Source organism: Homalodisca vitripennis, chromosome 5 (genome assembly GCF_021130785.1).
Source record: "Homalodisca vitripennis isolate AUS2020 chromosome 5, UT_GWSS_2.1, whole genome shotgun sequence".
Classification (NCBI taxonomy): Eukaryota; Metazoa; Arthropoda; class Insecta; order Hemiptera; family Cicadellidae; genus Homalodisca; species Homalodisca vitripennis.
Window position 1 is genome coordinate 174,658,772 of NC_060211.1, and position 24,014 is coordinate 174,682,785.

Here is a 24,014-nt window from a genome sequence, read left to right on the forward strand (position 1 = left end):
ATTTTTGATTTAGGAAGGTGTTACACAAAAATATAAATTTATTGGTATTGTGGGCTTATTATATACCAAACAGTTAAGGTACATTGAAATTCAAATTTTATAGTTGCTCTTAAAACCCTTTATGTAAAAGTTTTTTTAAAATTTAGTTGGATTTACTGTGTGGAAGATCATAAAGGTCTATAAATACAAATGAATCGCTAAATGTGTTGCTAAGCGTTAAACTTGAGAATGGCTGGACCAATTTCACTGATTCTTTTTCCTAATGTTCATTAAGGTCTGAAGAAGGTTTTGATGGAAAGAAAAGGTGTTGAAAGTTTCCAAGAATAGGCTATTTTGAATTTTTTTAAATAATGATAGTATATATGAAACAATACAAAGTTAATAGTGACTCTAAACAGCTGTTGACACCGGCTGATGTTTGCCAAAGACAGTGACAAATTTGTTTACATTTAAATGTTAAGAATATTAAGTGCTCGATCAGTACTACAATGCAAATATCCAACGCAAAGTTTTTATTTTACTTTTCCTACAGATTACACCAGTGACAAATCATTAAAGAAAACTGTAATTGAATGAACCCTCAAACTTACCCGCTTAAAACTGACTGGCTTCCTTGACATTGTAATGTGACATTTTTACAGTGGCTTACGGAAAACTAGAGGAATAAACAATAACATGCCTGAACGAGTCATTCTTTCCCAGACTGTAGTTCAAAACCAACAAGACTTCTATAATGAAAAAATTAATATAAACGATTATTACATACACACACACACACACACACACACACACACATATATATATATATATGGCCAAATTAGATTTCAGAGACCTACATTTGTGTATATTATCTAGATTGGGAGAATAAGACAAACTTTTTATTTAAATGGCTGGAAGTAAACGCTTTTTAACAAATGGGCTTCTCAATCCTATGAATGTAAAAAAATTTTATCAAGGACAACAAGGCAAAATCATGTATGATACAGGGAATATCTCAGGTCAGAAGTAGAAAGGGCCTGAAATAGACGCTTTTTGTCCGAAATAGGTTTCTGAGACCTACATAGGTATATATATTGTTTGATCAGATCAACAAGAGAAAATCAGCTGTGGCATTGTAACGTTTAGGGTTGGATTTAAGCGTTGATTGCACAGAATTTGGAAAACGTATACTGGTTCCTATTAAAAAATACTGGTTCCTATTAAAAAAAATACTAAAAACTATAAGTTTTTTTGTAATGTAATATCAAAAAAAGGATAAAATCATATAAAAAATAAAATTCATAGAATTTTTTGTGCTTCACCGTGTAAAAATGTTTTTAAAATACAAAATCTGTATTATGCAATGGGAAATTGTAATCAAACTAAAGCCTAATGAAACAAGTAATAATTTTAGTTAATAAAGATTAAAAGGTTAAGTTCAACACTAACAAAAATTTTTTAACATGCAGACATTTTAATGTAGCTTAATATATTACTCATGATAAAAGCAATAATTAAATGTATTATTAGTACATAGGCCAATCGTCTTTATTGCTCTAAAGCAATGTAAATTAATGTTAGGAGTGGGCTTAATGTAAATTTTTGATCAACTATACAAAAATCTTAGACACTGTATTTACACATTTTAATAATTTATTATTTGTCATTTAAAACGTGGTGGTAAGCTTGCAGTGTATGGTTAAGTACTGAAAAAATAATATACCTTGTAATCCTCATCCATAGATTCATACACCATAGCAATATTTCTATAACAACAACTTTTTAAGTCCTTTCAGTACCGTACAAAGTTAGCAAGTAAAAACAAGGTAATATAGGATTAGGTTAAATTCAAGTACATTAGAATAATTTACAACCCACTCTATCCCAGGTAATGGTCTCCTTCTTACGAAGTAAACAAACTTGTTTACAAAGAAATGTTAATTTTTTACTTCAGTAGCAGTTTCACTTACCCTCTGATCCTCTTGGTCATGAACAATGAGATAATATGTATGCGTACCTGCTTAAGTTTGAAAAATATAAAGCTCCATTGTATTACATTTAAAGTGGTTTTACTAAGAAGGCTACAGAATTTCATTTCAATTTTCGAAATTGCATACAAAGTTGCGGGTTTCAGCTAGTGGTAAATAAATTTCATTTACTAATTAATCAAAAGCAAAATTTTATTTAAAATATGTTCATAAAATATTAACTAAGTTTTGTTACATAAAATATTTTTTTAAGATTTTTATGTAGGTATAACCATATGAGAGAACATGTAAACCTAAATGATAAAGTTCCTACAGTAAAAACAAACATGGCACATTAATATAAATAAGAATCACCTACTAATCTTACTGTTTGACCTGCTGTTAATGAAAGATTTAATACTTACGTCTGATATAAATTTGTAAAAGTTTACAGTTATCATTTGAAATCTTTCTATATTCATTTCTATAATTATTACTCCAAATTAAAGTTCACTAAAACACTAATAAATGCACTAAAAAGAATGTAAATAGCATTTTTTTAAACGTTTGTTCTTCATTTGACTAATGAATAATGTGTTTTTGCTTAGAAGAAACTCAGTCAGTGTTTCACTCACAAATAGAGGCTGGCATAAAAATTGTGATAATAATCTTCCATCTCATATTTTCACCAAAACATACAATGGTTGAGAGAAAGTAACAATACAAAGTTTGTGAGTAACAATAGAAATGTTGTATAAATCATACAGAACTATACCAGCTGGTGGAAGAAATAATTAATTATATATTTTTTTTGCAGCAACTGGTGAGTACACTGTCTCGAATCAAAGCCAAGGAGAAAGCAACGAGACGGTCACCAAAAACTGCTGGAGATAAGAAGATTGATGATTCTATTTCTCCTCAACCAGCTAAAAGAAGTGGGACTAATTCCTCTAATGCCTTGAAAGAAAGAACTAATTTACTGAAGAAGAAGCTTGAAGAAGACAGGTACAATTTATTTAAAATCTCTTAGGGCTTGTCTCTTTATGCATTAAATTAGCTAGAGGAAGGAGAGGATAAATGGAGTGAGGTACTACTGGTTGTAATAAAACTGAACTATTTTACATTTTTCTAAACTTATTTTCTAAAAACTGAACAATTGTTTTCAAATATCTTTAGCTTAATTATCTAGATTTGAATGTTTTACTCTTTGTTTGTGAGAAAGCATTGCAAACATATTTTTTTTTATTTTCCCAACTTTCAACATCTAGTTCTGAAGTTTTTCCGTGTGGTTCTTTTTTTGAAGTCAACGTTCTTTTGGATCATTTTGTGCGAATAAGCTCATTGTCTCATCATGGACATTTCCTGACCCTGAGGTAAGGATCATTTCCTAATCAGAACATTAAAACGAAATAAAAAAATGTGTAAATATTGTGAAGTTGATCCATCGGAAGGAATGAGATCTGTCCACTCAGATGAGGTTCTGTGAGGTGACCTCAAAACAAACAATGGGAGAAGTACAAAATAAAACAAACATTGAGACCATGGTACGGTTACTGTTAAGCAAAACACCTGTTGGAACCATGATAAGTCAAGGTGGTGGCCGGTGGGTTTAAATCATCATGCTTTCAGCATATTTCGTTGGTAAAGCCAACAGAAAGTAAGTTATACATAGATACAATGTAGTTTCTTTTGAGTTAAATACATACAAATGATCATCTGGGGTAAAATAATCTTCCTCTGCATTCCAAAAGTTAATATTTAATGTCAGTTTCACTTCACTCATTGGTCATAAATGGTGAGTAAAATATGAGCAGAACATTTCTGTGAGTGATAAGCATTCCCATCTTCTCGATTCCATTTTGCTGCCAGTACAGTCATATCCAAAGGAGAGGTTACTTAGCAATTAGTGACATTATCGAGTTTGTTAATATATTTTTTGAATTTTTTCTCTAGTTATCATTTTAGATTTGGAATTTTAGTAACAGACTGTGATGGTTCTTTGTTTGTAAACAGTTATTAATCGTTATTTGTTGCATGAGTAATTGATTTATGAGCTTTTGGCAAATGTCTTTAGCCCTGGACAGATCACAGACTGGCTTACTACATTTTGTTTGGCATCATTAGGGTTGATATTAAAATATTATTGATGAGGTGTGTCATACTATTTTACTACTACAACTGTAATAGACTTTTCTAATAACTTACTGACAGTACACTGTCAAAGGGTTAAATGTTGTACATGCAGAATTAAAATATATATGGAGATTCCTTTTACAATATTAATTCATGTATATACAGTTATTTAAAAAAATGAGGGCTATCCAGAAAGTAGATGTTCTTTGTTCTCTTATGACAAGAAGCTTGAATTGCACTTAGTCCTGTAAGAACCTTTGCGCTGCTTCAGCAGTGACAGGATATTCAGGATGGGTAAGGTTAGGGAGTAGGGGCTGCCTCCTATTGAGATCCATGAGGAAGAATTAGGGCACTAAATCTCAAAGTCATGTCTTCCTGGAAGAAGGGGAGGCCAGCTCTGAACCAGCCTCTCTAGTCAAAGTAGGCAGGGGGTGGCACACCCTTGTTGAGGCTAGCAAGAACCTCTGAGGTTAGGGAACAAACCCCACCAACTCCAACAGTCATCTCCCACAGTAGACTAGACCTATTGAATTGCCTATGAACCCCAGAATCTCGACATTTGCGGTTAGTGATGTGCCGCTCCTGGACATCCATAAGGTTACCCAGATTTAAGTGACACATCGGTTTTTGCTGTGCTCAGTGGTGGATTCAACTGGAAGGTATAAACCAGCCAGAAGTGATCCCGCTGGGTACAGAAAGTAGATTACGTTTCGCTCTGTAGCCGCCAGGGACAGGACTATTGTGATCATTTTGATGTCAGGGTGTTTCTCATTCAGTGGCTATCCAGTCATGCTAGTTAGAGGTAACTGTCGCAATTAAAAATCACGCAAGGTGTGAAATGCAGTCAGTAATAAAAAAAAAAAAAAAAAAAAAAAAAAAAACAGAAAAAAACGGTAATACGGTTTTGTAAGCTAAGCACAATAAACCAATTGAAATTTATTGCCAAGTCTTGAAGTTTATGGGAACGATGTGATTACTGAAGGTGGCGTGCGTCAGTGGTAAATTAGGTTTAGAAGTGGTAGAACTAATGTGCTTGATGACGAACGAAGTGGATGGCCAAGCATTATGACGAATGAAATTGTCTCTAAAGTCGATGAGAAGATTAAAGAAGACTGCCGATTCACAATAACAGAACTCTCACTTAGTTTTCCTCAAATCTCAAGGAAATTGTTACGCAGAAGTTAGGTTACCGTAAATTGTGTGCAAGATGGGTACGACAACCTGACCACACACAGCAAATCGGACTTGAGAAGTTCTGGATGCTTTTAAGTGAGAGGTGTTTCCACATCTATCGTACAGTCTGAACCTTGTACCCAGCGACTACCACCAGTTTCCTGCAATCAAGACTTGGCTTGGGACACAGCGTTATGATGGCTACATGGAACTGCAGGAAGGTATGATTACCTGGTTGAAGTCTCAGGTAGCAGAATTGTATAATGCTCGAATATCAAAACTAGATTCACCGCTATGATAAGTGCCTAAATTTGTATGATGACTATGTTGAAAAGTAATATTTAAGTGTCACTTTCAAATGTATATAATACAATTTTTCTCTTGTACTTTATTTTGTTTACATCAAAATGTAGTCTACTTTCTGGATAACCCTCTTAGTTATAAATCGTTTAAAAGATTAATTCAGTACTTTAAATTATAAGATTAAAGTTCTTTGTTTCAATTTGTTGTAAATTTTATTTACCGCATTAACTGTTATGTTACAGAGCCAAGTTTAAAAGTAAGAGGGAACAAGATGATTTGTGTCAGGTTAGCCAGATTCGTTGAACATATCAAGGTGCAGCTGGAAGATCAGGACAAGACCATCCAACAGATGCACAGTAACTTTGCTGCTTCCACGAGAGTCCCACCACCTGTGCAAGAGGTATGTGCTCTATATTGCCAGATCGTTTAACATCTTAAGGTACAGCTGGAAGATCAGGACAAGACCATCCAACAGATGCACAGTAACTTTGCTGCTTCCACGAGAGTCCCACCACCTGTGCAAGAGGTATGTGCTCTATATTTGCCAGATCGTTTAATATATTAAAGGTGCAGCTGGAAGATCAGGACAAGACCATCCAACAGATGCACAGCAACTTTGCTGCTTCCACGAGAGTCCCACCACCTGTGCAAGAGGTATGTGCTCTATATTGCCAGATCATTTAACATCTTAAGGTACAGCTGGAAGATCAGGATAAGACCATCCAACAGATGCACAGCAACTTTGCTGCTTCCACGAGAGTCCCACCACCTGTGCCAGAGGTATGTGCTCTATATTGCCAGATCGTTTAACATATTAAGGTGCAGCTGGAAGATCAGGACAAGACCATCCAACAGATGCACAGCAACTTTGCTGCTTCCACGAGAGTCCCACCTCCTGAGCAAGAGGCAAGTGCTCTATGTTGTGTCAGGTTAGCGATGGGCTTTTAGTAGAAATGAGCATAAGGAACAGAAGTGAACAGTGTATGAAGTAGATTAAGTAGTTGTAATATAGTAGAGGTCCGGCCCCACAATATCGTCTTTTTTTGAGAATATAATGTGTTCTTCCTCCATTTGATATCATCAAGTTTGGGTATGTTTTTGATTAGTAGTAGGCCAAATTTGTACCGTCATGGTTGATGAAGCTTCATAATGACTGTTATGGTTGAGAAGACCACGATGGAAGCTGAGCATACTTCGTTCAACTGCCCAAAATCATGTTTTAGTTATGGGACTACAACTTTGTGGTATTATTGTGCCGTAAAAATAAAAAACATGAACATGAAAACGTAAAAAATGAATTTATAAATGTAAAGTGAACACATCAGATTATTTGTTACAAATCAGTATTATTTTATTAAACAGTGTTCATTGCCAGGAAGGTATTTCAGTTGTTTAGAGTAACTAAGCTTAGTGGTTGCATGAAATACTAAAGAAACAGATTTCCATGTTTTAACCTGTTGACGAGTGCCGCAAAACACACCCAAATGAGTGCGCACGGCATTTGCCGTTTGGTCCCATATGAGGGAGCACAGCATTTTCCTTTGCAGACTAATGACTGTCAGTTCGTTCTCACTGACTTATTGTGACGTCTAGCGGAGATTTTTGGAACTTTTCAGTTGTTCCTAATAGTGTCTCTGTACAGTGTTGCTAGTCCTGTATCGTGATGGCACCTGGTGATAACTTTTAAAACTATTTTACGAAGGCGGGACACAAGATCCGCTACGCCTCCAAGGTCGCCATTTTATAAGGCCACTCCCCCAGAATGACACAAAGAAGCGTAAACTACTCAGGCAGTGCTATGTGTGCAAACACACCACTAGAACTGGACAAAGAAGAAAAGAAACCAGCTATGAATGTTCAACATGCGAGGTCGCTCTTTGTATATATCCTTGTTTTGAACAGTATCACACACTAGCAAAGCTTTAAAACGATATTATTGCTTTTAACAATCTACAATATATTGTTATATACATTTAAACTATAATAAACAAGTTTTTTTTACATTTAAAAGTTTTTTTTTATTTTACTCCCTAAAAGTCTGTCACTGGTCAATGAGGCACTCAGTATGGACCGTCATAGCGGCACGGCAAATGCTGTGCGCACTCGTCAAGAGGTTAACAAAATTGTTTGATAATCACAATTTATAATATGGAATTGTTATGAATAAAATCAACACACTCAAGTTTTTATGGCAGTGACCATAAGGTAACCAATCAATGCTTATAAAAATGTTAAGATTATAAATAATTTTGTTTGGAAATAAATGAAATAAACACTTTGAATGAAAAAATAAGATACACATTATAGTCCAAAATGTTTGGTCAAATCAGATGGCAAACTCATAGAAAACTATTTGTAAAGAAATATACATTAAGTTAATTGTGAGGGTGCAGTTAAGAGTTTCTTTAAGTATTCTCTGTACATAGAATATACAATATCTCGTACTATTCTAAGACGTCATAAATGGCTGATAACGACATATACTGTAGTATTAGTCACTTCTCAGTTTTTTCCAAGTCCTCCCTGAAGTCCTGGTGTTGAATTCCTAAATCGCTTTGAAATAAAAATAAAAATTACAGTCAAACCTCGATTATCGGAGATTTTTGCACATATTTTGGGCAACAAAATTCTTGATAATACGAAGTTATGATAATTAATACAAAGAACTTCCCGGAAATCTACATAGGTATACTCACATTGTGACATTACTGTATTACTTTATAATATGTACTGAACAAGGAGTAATATTTTACAGAGCATTTACAATGAACTGAATATAAACATATTTGGTCTTGAGAAAAATAAAGGACACTGAACAAAGAGTAGAACTGCAAGACAGCACTGAGTGATAATGGGGAAACTAGGTTTTGTCACTGCCAGCAGGGTCAGTGAGTGCGGCTCTGATAAGATGTGGAAGGGGAGGTAGTGGCAGTGTGGGGGAGGCATGTAAGGATGGAATGATGGTGTCTCATCTACCGACGGTACAGTATGACTGGGTGCACAACTCGTGAAAGCTCGGACGGTATTGCAGAGGAAAGATTTTTACTGGTCTTTTTGTGAACATTGGCCGGTGATGAGTTTGTTGATTTGTCATCCTCCATTGAAAGCCTCCTCAATAAATATTTTGAGTGCTGTCAATACAATATTAGGGTTGCTACTTGCCTAAATTATTTTTTCTTTCTGTAGCTCCTCGATTTGAGGCTAATAAAACTGTTCTCACTACTTCTCAAGCCGTTTCTGTTAGCACAGATTTCCAAAAATTGGGGTTTTACGCACCACAATCCAAGTCTTTGACGGGAGTAGTGGATAAAGAATTGTCAAAAGTACCAAAATGTATGGTATTCTCAATTATTATTTTGTGGTTTTAGAATTCAAAATCATTTTCAGGTGACGCCTGCAGAGCTTGATATCCCACCGGAAGTGAAGCAGAAGATAGCAGACCAGGAACTGAAGATAGCAGATCTTGAAATGAAGATACTAGACCTTCAGGTGAGTTATCGCTGATGACAGATTTATCATCATAAAATATGAGGGTCGTACGTAAAGTAAGTTGCTTTAACAAATATAACATTACACGTAACTTTTAAGGCTTTTTCAATATATAATTTTGGTGGAACAGCTCGAACTATTTATTTATATGTATAGAATTTACATTTAAGCACTTATCTATCTGGGTACAAGCTTTTGAATATCGATCAAATAAAATTCTGCTGCCTATACACACATGTAATCAATCACGTCAGTTTTCGCGGCAACGAGATGTGACCCCACCCCATTGGTTGTCTGTTTTTTCGATATTGATATAAACAAAACCTACGTGTCATACCAGCAACTAAATGGTTTACAGTATTTAAAACTATTTTTTTCACCTTCATGGTATTCAATAAGAATTTTTAACTGCAATGTAGCTCATAATGTCTTCTCCATACACAGAAAACAATTCACAATGAATTTCTACCGGTAGCAAAGTTTCTTTACCAAAGACCCAAGAAAAATACTTCAAAACACTCGTCTTCATTGTGATTACATTTCTAAAAAACTTTATTCTGCTTCCCTTTATACCTAAAAACTGGGGAATTTTAAAATATAAGCTCCATTTGGGTTGTTCCTGCCTACCCATGATTGGAGTAATTGGCACATATGAATTAAGGGATTTACCTCATTGTCTCATGTGATTTTACAATTTTTATCCTAAAAACAAGATGGTACAAAATAAATTTTATTCTAGGAGGTTTCACTTCTGACTGGTTTATACCTTCCAGTTGAACCTACACTGGGTACTGCAAAACCATTTTGTTATTTAATTCTGGGGTACATCAATAGGTCTAAGTCTGCTGCACGGCGGGTGATTGTTAAGTTAGTGGGACTCCCTAAGTGTTAAAGGCAGTTGCTAGTCTAGACACAAGAGTGTGCTACCCCTGCCCGCTTTGACTGGAGAGGCTGAAGCAGAGCTGTGCTCCCCTGTTTCCAAGGTGACATGATTGAAAGTGTAATACCTGCTGTCCCTCCGCATAGATCTCGACAGAAGGCAGTGGGAACTCCTATCCCCAAACTTACCCATTTGGAAGCAAGCACAAAGGTCCTTTTAGGACCGAGCGCAATGAGATATTTCTTAGCTTCTGCTCCTAAGAGTTTGAGAAGACCACCCAGCAGTGCCACTTCAATCTGGGCAACCTTATGGATGTCCAGTAGCAGCACATCACTAACCGCAAATGTTGAGATTCTGGGATTCATGGGCAATTCGATAGGTCTAGCCTACTGTGGAGGATGGCTGTTGGAGTTGGTGGGGTTCTTCTTCTTGTCCTAAGAGGTCAAAAAAAAAAAAAAAAAAAAGAGAGTTTGAGAAAAAAGAAACAAAAAAGTAATATTTTTTTATAAAATATATTTTACAGTATTTTACGTTGGAGATTGTAATAATTACAAGAGATCATTATCACTACATTAAATTCCGAGGTAAATCCATACGCAAATTTACAGTTAATTTGGCACACTTCACGTATAACACTTGAAATCCGGATCCAAGATTACTTTTGAGTGACTTGTATCAAATAATTCTTCAGAAGGGATTTGTGATATGGTCTGTTTCAGATTTTATAGACATAATGGGTCCTAATTATGAATTTTATTAGTATAAGTGATTTGGGGGTATATTAATCAAATATATACATTTACTGTACTTTTACTCTCTATTGTAATAACCATTTAGGATTTTTTCTTTATATGTTGTTTGCAAATTTTAATTGATTTTTATTATTTTGCAATTTAATATCATGTACTCAGGTTCTTTTTAGTTTATTTTAAAGTATATTTGTACAAGAATGTTAAATAACATAATTAGAAAAGTACAGCATACTTGTGTATACAGTGGACTTGTATTGACACTAAAACTTCATGTTTTATCATTAAAAATTCAAAACTCACGGACCAAAACACTAATTTGTTACATAACATAAAAAGTTTTTATGTAAAATTCTAAATGGAGTGTACACATAACACAACTTTATGTGAAATTAGTTGGTCTATTAATGATTTTCTTAAATTAAGTTATCCAAGGTCTCCAGGTATTATTTTAGAAAATAATCAAACATAAATATTCATAGCTCAGTGTAATATAATATGTTTGTAACAACAATTTTTGGATTTATTAGGAAAATCTTCGGGAAAAAGACAGCGTAATATCGGCGAGGACCCAGGCGATCACGTTGCTGTCGGAGGATATGGCGCGCAAGGGCAAGAACACTCTGGACACACTAGAGGAGACCCGGACGCAGATGAAGACCATGCAAGCCAACTTTGTGGCACTGGAAGTTAGGATGAATGAGGAGAGGTCTCGCCTGAGAGAGGAATTGGACGCCAAGAAAGTCAAGTGCGTTTTGCCATGTTACATTGATAGGAATAATTAAAACAAATAGATGAATTCAGTATTAATGCATTTTTTACCTCACAGTGATGTCTCATGTTTGCTGTGGGAAATGAAATGTTTCGCACATGAATTGTGACTGCAAAATGCTAAAAATTTGTAATTGTGATAATCACTCAAAAATTAGTCTGGATGTCCAAAAAGTCTATTCAAGGTATCGAGGAACCCTTGATGACGTCATTTCTAGGGCTGGAAGAGCAGCTACCACTGATGCCGGTCCTTGTCCAGTCCGTGCTCAATACTTTGCTTGTTTTTCAGCCCCCCACCTACACTGGCACCCAAAAATTAATTTTAAAAAAGTATTTATTAAACAAATCAATTTACAGTTTCTCCTCCCCGCCACCTCCCCCTCCCCCGGTCACCTACAACAATATCCATTCCCACACAATATTAAAAACTCTCGTCATCAGAAATGTCTGAACTTGAATCAGATTATACAAAAAACAGGTGTTTAATGAGTTCAATACGCTCCTCCATTGGACTTCAGTTTCATATACACGTCACTACAATAAACTCAACAACAAATAAAACACACACCGGGGAAAATAAACCAAGATGGCAATCCAAGAACGGTTTTTGTACGATTACAAACACAACCTTCCATGCCTGTTGGGCTTACCTGAGGCTATTAGTCAGGGTGAAGCATAGGTTGGTAATAGTCTGCTTTCATAATAGGCGCAGCTGTACGGCAAGCAACCTACCGCAGCAAATTTGTTGAGAAATATCTTTGGTGAGAGTAAATCATCTGATCTTTACTCCTAATATTTGCAATTAATAAATAAAAATAAATTTAACTCATACACAACTACTGCTTTTACAGATTGCAACAGCTTGAGAAGAATTACCGTGCTGCAGAATCGGCAAGGTTCGATCTCTCAACAAGAGTTGCTGAACTACAAGAGAAAGTGGTTTCGCTGCAAACCAAAAACATAGCTTTAGAAGAAGAGGTTGCTGAATTCAGTAGTAAATCGAAGGAGTTAAATGAAGCTTTGGAAAATAGTAATAAACAAATGATAAAAATGAAAGCTCAATTTAAAGCAAAATTGAGAGCAGTTGAAGAAGAAAGAGATATGCTTAGGAAGGTAAATTCAATAGAAAAGTTTCAATATTTTGTACTTTTATATCATTTACATAGATAAAATTGCAACATACAATAATGTAAATTTATGAGTTAGTTTTAGAAGTAAGTCATCCTAAAACTAACTAATCATTGTCACTTTTCGAGAATTTGTAACATGTTTTAAAACTTTAACATGTTCAAAACTATGCTCAAATCATTTCAAGCACTGTCGTTCTATTAGGCTTTCAGCGTTTTGAAGCATGACAAGATCAGCTTTAGCGATCTGTTTCTTGATTATCTTGAGTGGTTTTCAAATGCTGTATGATTTTTATAATATAGAAGACCTATGATTACTTAAAAAAAAATTATGTTATGAGCTGTGAAAATTCTGATGTTTGGAGGTTACTTTTTGTTGTTATCTGTTTTTAATTGTTTGTTTTGAAAATATGTTTTGGGAAATTAGGATACTTTTCAAGATGGACTGTGCATTGCCAAGTAGAATAAAAACATAATACTTTATTTATAAAAAAATAATATTTGACTTTTATTATTTTATAAATGATTTTGCTCTTTACATAATTTTTCAAGGTACTTTTTATCTAATTTTGAAGTTTGTAGGAATATGTTTTTGTGTTGGAACTTTGTGGATAAAGACTGTATATAATCTTTTAAAAACGTAAAAATGGACTTTGATGTAATGTTTAGTGATTTTACTCATAGAGTTGTAGTAAGTCTACATTTTTTCTTAGAAGGTTAGCTATTTATATTTAGATTTTTCAATGACCCTGCTTTAGTAATAATGATATATGTACAGTGAATTGGGTTATAAGTTTATGTAACTATCCGGAAAATTAAATGCATGGCCTATTATCAAAACATTAAAGAATTATCAAGTTTTACGGATTTTATATAGTTTCACGGGAATGAAATAAATATACAATGAGGGAGAACTTTTTTCTTTCAATAACGGCAATTAAAAAAATCTTTTAAACGTAGTAGTAACAAAAAGGCATTTTTTATCTCACATAATTTTCAAGAGGAAAGGAAGGGACTTAAATTTAAAATAATATTTTCAATGAATATATTTAAAAAAATTAGAATTGTGCAGTTTTGACCAATATTTCAATTTATAATAGGTCAGACTCCAACGAGTTAAAACTCATAGTAATATAGTTCAGGTACAATAAACTAAGTTAACACTTGGTCACATAAATTAAAGCAGATTTTAGATGTGTCTTAAATATTGATAGCTCTTTTAATTTCTGGCTTGATCGTTAGTTTATTAATCAGTAAGTCATATATTTTTGAGTTTTTGTTAAATATAGCAAGTAAATAAAAATGATGTTAAATATAGCAAGTAAATAAAAATGATTTAGCAAATAGTTTTTAACGGTTAACTTTGTTATTTTTGTAGGAAGAAAGAACGAACGAAGAATTGAACCGATTGCGTGAGCGTATCGCTGACTTGGAGGATGAGAAAGGTAACCTTCAGTTGCATCTCGTAGACTTTGATGAAATCCAAGGTAGGCGTAATGAGATTGATTGTAAACTGTCCTCATTAACACAATGGTGGCTTGGTGGTGTGGCAACGGGTCTCATACTTTGACAAGCTCTATCATTGTTGAGCTACCAAGGTGGACATAGCTGATCTTACATATGTATAACAAATACGCACATGCGTGCACACAAACACACACACTCGGTATACATTCAAAAAGAGCTGGATAAATATTATTAAAATAGAAGGGATTAACTTTAGCTTTGTGACACGATTTGTCAAAGTAGTTCCCCCATGAAAGGATATCTGCGGATAAATATGTATATAAATAGCAAGTTTTTTTAAGTCAGTACAGTTTGAAATCACCACTGCAATACTTCAGATTCGTGCCTTGTTCGTGTGCTATGTGACCTATATCTTTATCTATTACAAGCCACAAACTCCACCTCTGCAATACTTCAGTTAGTGCCTTACTCAATTGCTCTGTGTACCTACATCTATCTGTTACAAGCACATAACTCCACCTCTGCAATACTTCAGTGTTAGTGCCTTACTCAATTGTTCTGTGTACCTACATCTATCTTTTACAAGCCACAAACTCCACCTCTGCAATACTTGGGTTGGTGCCTTGCTCAATTTGCTCTGTGTACCTTACATCTATCTGTTACAAGCCACAAACTCCACCTCTGCAATACTTCCGGTCATGCCTTGCTCAATTGCTCTGTGTACCTACATCTATCTTTTACAAGCCACAAACTCCACCTCTGCAATACTTCAGTTGGGGCCTTACTCAATTGCTCTGTGTACCTACATCTATCTGTTACAAGCCACAAACTCCACCTCTGCAATACTTCAGTTGGTGCCTTACTCAATTGCTCTGTGTACCTACATCTATCTGTTACAAGCCACAAACTCCACCTCTGCAATACTTGGGTTCGTGCCTTGCTCATTTGTTCTGTGTACCTACATCTATCTGTTACAAGCCACAAACTCCACCTCTGCAATACTTCAGTTGGGGCCTTGCTCAATTGCTCTGTGTACCTACATCTATCTGTTACAAGCCACAAACTCCACCTCTGCAATACTTCAGTTGGTGCCTTACTCAATTGCTCTGTGTACCTACATCTATCTGTTACAAGCCACAAACTCCACCTCTGCAATACTTGGGTTCGTGCCTTGCTCATTTGTTCTGTGTACCTACATCTATCTGTTACAAGCCACAAACTCCACCTCTGCAATACTTGGTTCGTGCCTTGCTCATTTGCTCTGTGTACCTACATCTATCTGTTACAAGCCACAAACTCCACCTCTGCAATACTTCAGTTGGTGCCTTACTCAATTGCTCTGTGTACCTACATCTATCTGTTACAAGCCACAAACTCCACCTCTGCAATACTTCAGTTGGTGCCTTGCTCATTTGCTCTGTGTACCTACATCTATCTGTTACAAGCCACAAACTCCACCTCTGCAATACTTGGGTTCGTGCCTTGCTCATTTGCTCTGTGTACCTACATCTATCTGTTACAAGCCACAAACTCCACCTCTGCAATACTTGGGTTCGTGCCTTGCTCATTTGCTCTGTGTACCTACATCTATCTGTTACAAGTCACAAACTCCACCTCTGCAATACTTCAGTTGGTGCCTTACTCAATTGCTCTGTGTACCTACATCTATCTTTTACAAGCCACAAACTCCACCTCTGCAATACTTGGGTTCGTGCCTTGCTCATTTGCTCTGTGTACCTACATCTATCTGTTACAAGTCACAAACTCCACCTCTGCAATACTTCAGTTGGTGCCTTACTCAATTGCTCTGTGTACCTACATCTATCTTTTACAAGCCACAAACTCCACCTCTGCAATACTTGGGTTCGTGCCTTGCTCATTTGTTCTGTGTACCTACATCTATCTGTTACAAGTCACAAACTCCACCTCTGCAATACTTGGGTTTGTGCCTTGCTCATTTACTCTGTGTACCTACATCTATCTGTTACAAGTCACAAACTCCACCTCTGCAATACTTAGGTTCGTGCCTTACTCAATTGCTCTGTGTACCTACATCTATCTGTTACAAGTCACAAACTCCACCTCTGCAATACTTGGGTTCGTGCCTTGCTCATTTGCTCTGTGTACCTACATCTATCTGTTACAAGCCACAAACTCCACCTCTGCAATACTTGGGTTCGTGCCTTGCTCATTTGTTCTGTGTACCTACATCTATCTGTTACAAGCCACAAACTCCACCTCTGCAATACTTGGGTTCGTGCCTTGCTCATTTGTTCTGTGTACCTACATCTATCAGTTACAAGCCACAAACTCTACCTCTGCAATACTTCAGTTGGTGACTTACTCATTTGCCCTGTGTACCTACATCTATCTTTTACAAGCCACAAACACCACCACTGCAATACTTGGGTTCGTGCCTTGCTCATTTGCTCTGTGTACCTACATCTATCTGTTACAAGTCACAAACTCCACCTCTGCAATACTTGGGTTTGTGCCTTGCTCATTTACTCTGTGTACCTACATCTATCTGTTACAAGTCACAAACTCCACCTCTGCAATACTTGGGTTCGTGCCTTGCTCAATTGCTCTGTGTACCTTCATCTATCTGTTACAAGTCACAAACTCCACCTCTGCAATACTTGGGTTCGTGCCTTGCTCATTTGCTCTGTGTACCTACATCTATCTGTTACAAGCCACAAACTCCACCTCTGCAATACTTGGGTTCGTGCCTTGCTCATTTGTTCTGTGTACCTACATCTATCTGTTACAAGCCACAAACTCCACCTCTGCAATACTTGGGTTCGTGCCTTGCTCATTTGTTCTGTGTACCTACATCTATCTGTTACAAGCCACAAACTCCACCTCTGCAATACTTCAGTTGGTGCCTTACTCAATTGCTCTGTGTACCTACATCTATCTTTTACAAGCCACAAACTCCACCTCTGCAATACTTGGGTTCGTGCCTTGCTCATTTGCTCTGTGTACCTACATCTATCTGTTACAAGCCACAAACTCCACCACTGCAATACTTGGGTTTGTGCCTTACTCAATTGCTCTGTGTACCTACATCTATCTGTTACAAGCCACAAACTCCACCTCTGCAATACTTAGGTTCGTGCCTTACTCAATTGCTCTGTGTACCTACATCTATCTGTTACAAGCCACAAACTCCACCTCTGCAATACTTGGGTTCGTGCCTTGCTCATTTGCTCTGTGTACCTACATCTATCTGTTACAAGCCACAAACTCCACCTCTGCAATACTTGGGTTCGTGCCTTGCTCATTTGTTCTGTGTACCTACATCTATCTGTTACAAGCCACAAACTCCACCTCTGCAATACTTGGGTTCGTGCCTTGCTCATTTGTTCTGTGTACCTACATCTATCTGTTACAAGCCACAAACTCCACCTCTGCAATACTTCAGTTGGTGCCTTACTCATTTGCTCTGTGTACCTACATCTATCTGTTACAAGTCACAAACTCCACCTCTGCAATACTTGGGTTTGTGCCTTGCTCATTTGCTCTGTGTACCTACATCTATCTGTTACAAGCCACAAACTCCACCTCTGCAATACTTCAGTTGGTGCCTTACTCATTTGCTCTGTGTACCTACATCTATCTGTTACAAGCCACAAACTCCACCTCTGCAATACTTGGGTTCGTGCCTTGCTCATTTGTTCTGTGTACCTACATCTATCTGTTACAAGCCACAAACTCCACCTCTGCAATACTTCTGTTGGTGCCTTACTCATTTGCTCTGTGTACCTACATCTATCTGTTACAAGCCACAAACTCAAATAATACTTCGGTTGGTGCCTTGTTCATGTGCGCTCTGTACCTACATCTATCTTTTACAAGCCAAAAAACTCACCTTTTGCAATATTTGGATTTGTGCCTTGCCCACGTTCTCTGTGCACCTACATATATCTGTTGCAAGCCACAAACTCAAACAATACTTCGGTTGGTGCCTTGTTCATGTGCGCTCTGTACCTACATCTATCTTTTGCATGCCATAGACTCCATCACTGCATTACTTCGGTTGGTGCCTTAAATAAAGAACAGAGTGGATTCAGTGATCACTTGGATTTGATGTAGAAAGAGAGTGAAAATGATTTGACACATCAAGATTTTTTTGTTATTCGTAAAGAGCTCCCTAAATTTTCAAGAATTAGTGCCCTCTGTGACATTTCTACTAGTCAAAAAATTGTTTTGAAGCGTGACAATGCCCTTTCATATGCTACAAAACGAACAAGATATCAGATCAAGATATCAGTTGGCTGTAAGCAGTTTTGTCATCCTCTTACAGCCCGGTTCTAACACCCAGTGACTACCATATGTTTTGATGACTGTAGGATAAGATGATTCAAACTGTTGGAGGTCAGTGCTACCATGATGAGGGTAGTATCGAAATGATTGTATTGCAGTTGGTGTTATATCAGGTGGCAAACTTCTATGACATCTATATAAAAAAGGTTGTTTGATGTGATAAGTACCTTTATATTGGTGGCAATTGTATAAAAAAGAGAGCAAAGAGACGGCTTTTTGTGAAAAATAAAATTGTTTCAAAAAGTTTACGTATTTTTTTATGAAACGGTACTTCCTTTAAAAACGTGCCTTGTATATAATCAGAATTGATGATTGCAGTACAAATCAGGGTATAGTTAACTCTTCTTAATTGTTTGGAATAATGTAATAATAAATAAGGACTGGAAAATCTTGTATTCAAGATGCATTTAGGATTAGTAAATAAACAAGATAGACAATTTACTGCATACTATTTTTAAAAACATAGAAATAAATTAACCAATTCTTACAATTATATGTGTATAATACAACATAGTCACCACTTCATAATGTTATATAACATAAAAATATACATATACTCTGCTACCAGTTTGGTTGTGAGTGCGTAAGTTGGAAACTAGTACTTAAAAGTTTGTGTACAGTATTGCTTCTGTAAATATTTCTTGTTTTAAATGGTGTTGGTAGACATTTAAATTTAATTCTCTACAACTTTTATTTCATTTTCTTGATAAGATTTGTTTTATCGCTATATAGCAATCTAAAATTGAGTCTAAAGATTGTAATGGTTGAAGTACTATATTAAATTTAAAATCTATGTTATATTATAAATAATTTAGAATGGAACATTAATTATTCCAAATTAACACATATGCTTGCAATAGCTGACTATGCTACACAAACCAATACTCAATATTATGTGTATTTTGGAAAGAAAGTGTTAAATCATCCGCCTCCTGAGTTTTTTAAAATAAAATTGTAGTGTTTTGTGTCTGTACTGTATATAAATAGTTGGTGAGGCTATTATATTGTTTTATTAAACAATTGACTACTTATCTTTAATGTTGAAAAAATAATGTTTACGTTTAGCAGGACGTAACAATGAAGTTTTTTTTTAAATTAAGTTCTGAAAACCTTTTTCAAAAACCCCCCACCTATTGCAATAACCATGAGTATACATATACAGGGCATGTAAAATGTCTGGATACACTAAAATATTCTTGTTACTAACAAAAATTGAATACCTAAAATTTCAACACTTTTACGAAATTTAATACTTTCTTCACTCAAAGAGCTCTATTTTATGATAGAGTGATTCCTGAAAATTTCATTATACACTGAATGGCGGCTGTTTAAAGGATCAATATTGATATATTTTAACAGCCACCATTTTGTTATGAATAAAGCTTATATATATATATATATATATATATATATATATCGTATGGGGGACAAAGGCAGCTATCCATAAATAAATAAATTAAAAATTACAATTATTAAAAAGTACGTAAGAACAAAGTCATAAATTCATAATTCTTGAGTCATAAATTAAAAATAATATTAAAATCTCCCGTCACAAAGCTAAATCCAAATTACTGAGCCAGTTTAGAGACCCATCCTCTAAACCACTCAGACCAGCCAGACCACCAGAAAACAATCGCAAAGGGCAGTCGTTTACAATGTGCTCAATTGTCTGAGAGTTTGCGCCACAATCACACGTCTGGTCATCAGTAATACCCCACTTGAATTTCCAGTGATTGCTTCTCCCAACCCCAGTTCGAAAACGATTCAATAAAACCCATTCCTTTCGAGGAATTTCCAAGCCACCCGCTGCTTTCGTAGGATCGGATATCAAGAACTTGTTCCGTCCATCGAATGATTCCCAGGATGACGCCCAGTTAGCATTAGGCGTAAAGTTCTCCTCTATCAACTGGGATGCTGTTCGTAGTGATGGCTTGCGTGATTTGAGCCGGCTATCTTGCTGAGGAAGGTCGCGCGTAATGGGCAATTCGGGATTGGACACGATCTTATTGAACTCTCTCAGAAGAGCCTCTTTGCGTCTAATCTCAGGTGGTGCTATATTGCTCAGCACTGGGAGCCAAGGTGTTGGTGTTGCCATGAGAGTTCCAGTAATTGTCCTCATGGCCCTATTAAGAACGACATCGACCTCTCGCACATGTGCACTATTAAGCCACACAGGAGCACAATATTCAGCAGCAGAGTACACAAGGGACAAAGAAGTGGTACGCAGTACTTTAGCGTTGGCTCCCCAAGTTGATCCAGCAAGATGCTGTACTGGAGAAAAGGCCTTTTAGTAAAGCTCTATAATCTAATTCCTTGCCCTTTCCTTCTGCGGCTTCTTAATTCAATGATTAGCGACAGGCTTATAAAAGTATGCCTTGGCCGTGAGGAAAGTTCTTTCAGGCAACTTAAAAACGGCCTTCCACAGGGCTCAGTACTTGCTCCTTTGTTGTTCAACGTGTACTCTGCCGACATCCCAACAACGTTATCCAGAAAGTTTATTTATGCGGATGATATTGCCTTAGCCTACCAACATAATGACATAAAGAAAACAGAACAGGCACTCACTGATGATCTTTCAGTCCTCGCAGATTATTTTAGAGCCTGGAAGCTAAATCCAAATCCTAATAAAACTGAAGTATCATGTTTCCACCTAAATAACAGACTGGCGAACTACAAGTTAAATATAACTCTTGATGGTGTCAAATTGAATAAAGCTTATGAAGTGTGGTTTGTGGCATTATTTTTCATTATAAATATCTTTAAAATAATATGCATATTGACCTAGGTTTGCATTTAAGATTTCTATGACATTCCCCAAAGCTGTGTCCCCAATGTGGGTGTGTGGTCGCTATTACAAAAAAAAGTAGTTACGATAGCCGTATAAAATTATGTAAATTTAAAAATTTTATCCGCATAAGTTTAAAAATATTTAGGTGTTCCCAGACAGTTAACATAACCTGTATATATGGCCACGTTTACTTCTTCATCATTCCATACTTCCCACCAAAATGACTTTTGAGGTGCCAAAAAAGATAGAAATCTGAGATGCATGACAGCTACTTTAAAACTTCCAGGCTAAAATACTCCAATTCAGGTCTTTTACTCGGAGGAGAAAAGTCTATATTATTTTTTTACTGGTTCTCTGTAAAGAATATTTGACGATCCAAGAGAGCACAATTTCTTAAAGTTTAGACGATCTTGTAATGTACGTATTTTGTAATTACATTTGATAAATTAATTTCGTGAAAAGGCAAAAACAAATCTTTTGTCCACATGAATTTACATATCTACACAGCCATTATACAATTGAAGATGGTAAGCTTGATCAAGCTTTGTCATGAAAAAATTAACAAGTTACCTGACAGCAAAGGCACTTTACTCAATAGAGGAATTTTATGAATCAGATGGCCCATTAGTTAGTTCATTAATTTGAAGCTTATTTTTAAGAATTTAAAGTTCTCTTTAATTTATAATATGAACTTGCAGAAATATAATGTTTATAGATTAACCATTATATATTATGTATGGCTATTTTAAATTGGAAAATATACCCAGAATTCTAATTTGTTAATGTAAAGATTAGTCAACTATATTGTATATACAATGCTGACACTATTCATGTATAAAATGTATACAACTATGAATAAAGAGATTCTTATCTTATCTTATCTTATGAATGTTTTTACTCTTGTATTTGAACCCATTTTGAATCATTACTTTTCTGATGATATCTATAGCCAACATGATCGATCTTGCAATTAGAAAACAAAATTAATGTCTGATTCTAATACATGACAGGCATTTAAATACTCTTCAGTATCTTAAAACCATGGATGGAACGGACCTTACAGACCTCCAACTGTCCAACTGGTGCATCTTTATGCATGACGGGTGCCAAAGAGACTGTGACTTTCATACTCGTTATGTTGTAAAAATGCTCTTACTTGGAAAAAATACATAATTACTTCATTCTTATTGAGTATATATATTTTCCGTCTTCTTTTTTATTTTTGTATTAGGTTCAATAAAAATATGCTTTTCACAAAATCATTAATGTATTTTTCATCATAAAACTTTCATTATCTTATTTTTAATATCAGTTCTATTGCTCCTGTCATAAAACCTTATCATAAAATATATTTGTTGCAAGATGTGTTTTATATAATAATTATAAATACAAGAAATTGATGTAATGTAATTTATAAGAATTACTAATTATTTAACCCACTAAGCGTGTTTCAATTGCACTTCTTCAGAGGCTGGACATATATTAAAAGAGAGAATAACAGAGATGGAGGAAAAACTGCATAGGCAAGAGTGTGATCTGGACAATCATATAAAGGCTATAACATTGCTGGAAGCAGAGAAACTAGATTTAATTGAAGGTATGTTTACAGCACTGAATTTTCTTAAAGTATTATATTATGTATGTTATAATTAATATTTTAGATGTAATTATATAAATTCTCTCAGATTACAGGTAAAATTGTATTTGAGGCTTATCTTACCAATTAAATTTTGTTGTGAGACAACATTCTATCTTGTATTCTATTCAAGACCCCCCTCCTCTATTTTTCTCTAAAGTTTTTATAAGGAGATATCTTTTAGGTAGGGGTGCAATGTGGAATGGAAAGGAAGTTTTATTTCATGATTTCAAAAATTGTTTGTGTTCCTAATAAATGCGGGATTTTGGGGGCAACTCAAAAATTTCAAATGTAAACCGCTCTCAAGTAACCCCACATTTTGAAGAACATAAACAAACTTAAAGAGTGGTGAAAACCAGAGATTGTTATCTCTTTCCCATCTAAAATAATTGGTCGTCACAATTTTAATGATGTCTACATTTACATCCCTATGGTCACCCTCACCCTATGCTTGTCTGACTGCCAAATAATAGGAGGCATTTAATTTGAACGTTTGATTTGACTTGCCTTGTATAAACTTAAGAAAAAACAGAGGAAAGGTCCTGACTTTTCATTTACCTTGTATATACTACTCAGTTCCCCATTCACGACCAAAAAATGTTTATTTTCAATGTCTGTATTTTATAATTACCGCGAAGAGGGATATACGAGGGGTATCCAAAAAGTAAGTTTCCATTAACTATGAAAAAGTTAAAAAGACTCAAAAAATAACTGAAACACATTTATTCAACTTTTTACATCATACCTTATTTTTCTACATAGTTACCATCCCTTTCTAAGCACTCTTGGTATCTAGGAAGTAGTTTTTTTTATTCCAGCATCACAAAATTCACCTGCCAAATTTTTAAGCCAAGTATCCACCTCATTTTGAAGGTCATCGCTGTTGGCAAATCGCCGACCGCCAAGGTGTCTTTTCAGCTCCGGAAACAGATGAAAATCGCTAGGCGCAAGATCTGGTGAGTATGGAGGATGACCAAAAACATCCCACTTAAATTTCCTCAAAAGTTCCATTGTTGCACGAGCAGCGTGTGGTCGGGCGTTTTCTTGAATAAGCAGAACCGTGCGCGACAAAAGTCCGCGCCGTTTATTCTGTATTGCCCGCCAAAGTCTGGTGAGAACTTCACAATACCTTTCTGCATTTATGGTTTCGCCACGAGGAAGATAGTCAATCAATAACACTCCACGGCAGTCCCAAAAAAACTGTAGCCGTTACCTTTCCTGCCGAC

The 24,014-nt window shown here is 35.6% G+C and overlaps 1 protein-coding gene across 1 annotated transcript in view; it reads left to right on the plus strand.

The window, feature by feature from the left end:
* The first annotated feature begins 2,812 nt into the window (after window positions 1-2,812).
* LOC124363210 (protein lava lamp-like) overlaps window positions 2,813-24,014 on the plus strand; it is a 45,380-nt gene continuing 24,178 nt past the window's right edge. The window contains 8 exon segments of the mRNA XM_046818371.1: window positions 2,813-2,951; window positions 5,798-5,868; window positions 6,375-6,461; window positions 8,943-9,044; window positions 11,204-11,421; window positions 12,296-12,557; window positions 13,950-14,058; window positions 22,621-22,749. Coding sequence (XP_046674327.1) covers window positions 5,827-5,868; window positions 6,375-6,461; window positions 8,943-9,044; window positions 11,204-11,421; window positions 12,296-12,557; window positions 13,950-14,058; window positions 22,621-22,749 — 949 coding nt within the window. The 5' untranslated portion in view covers window positions 2,813-2,951; window positions 5,798-5,826.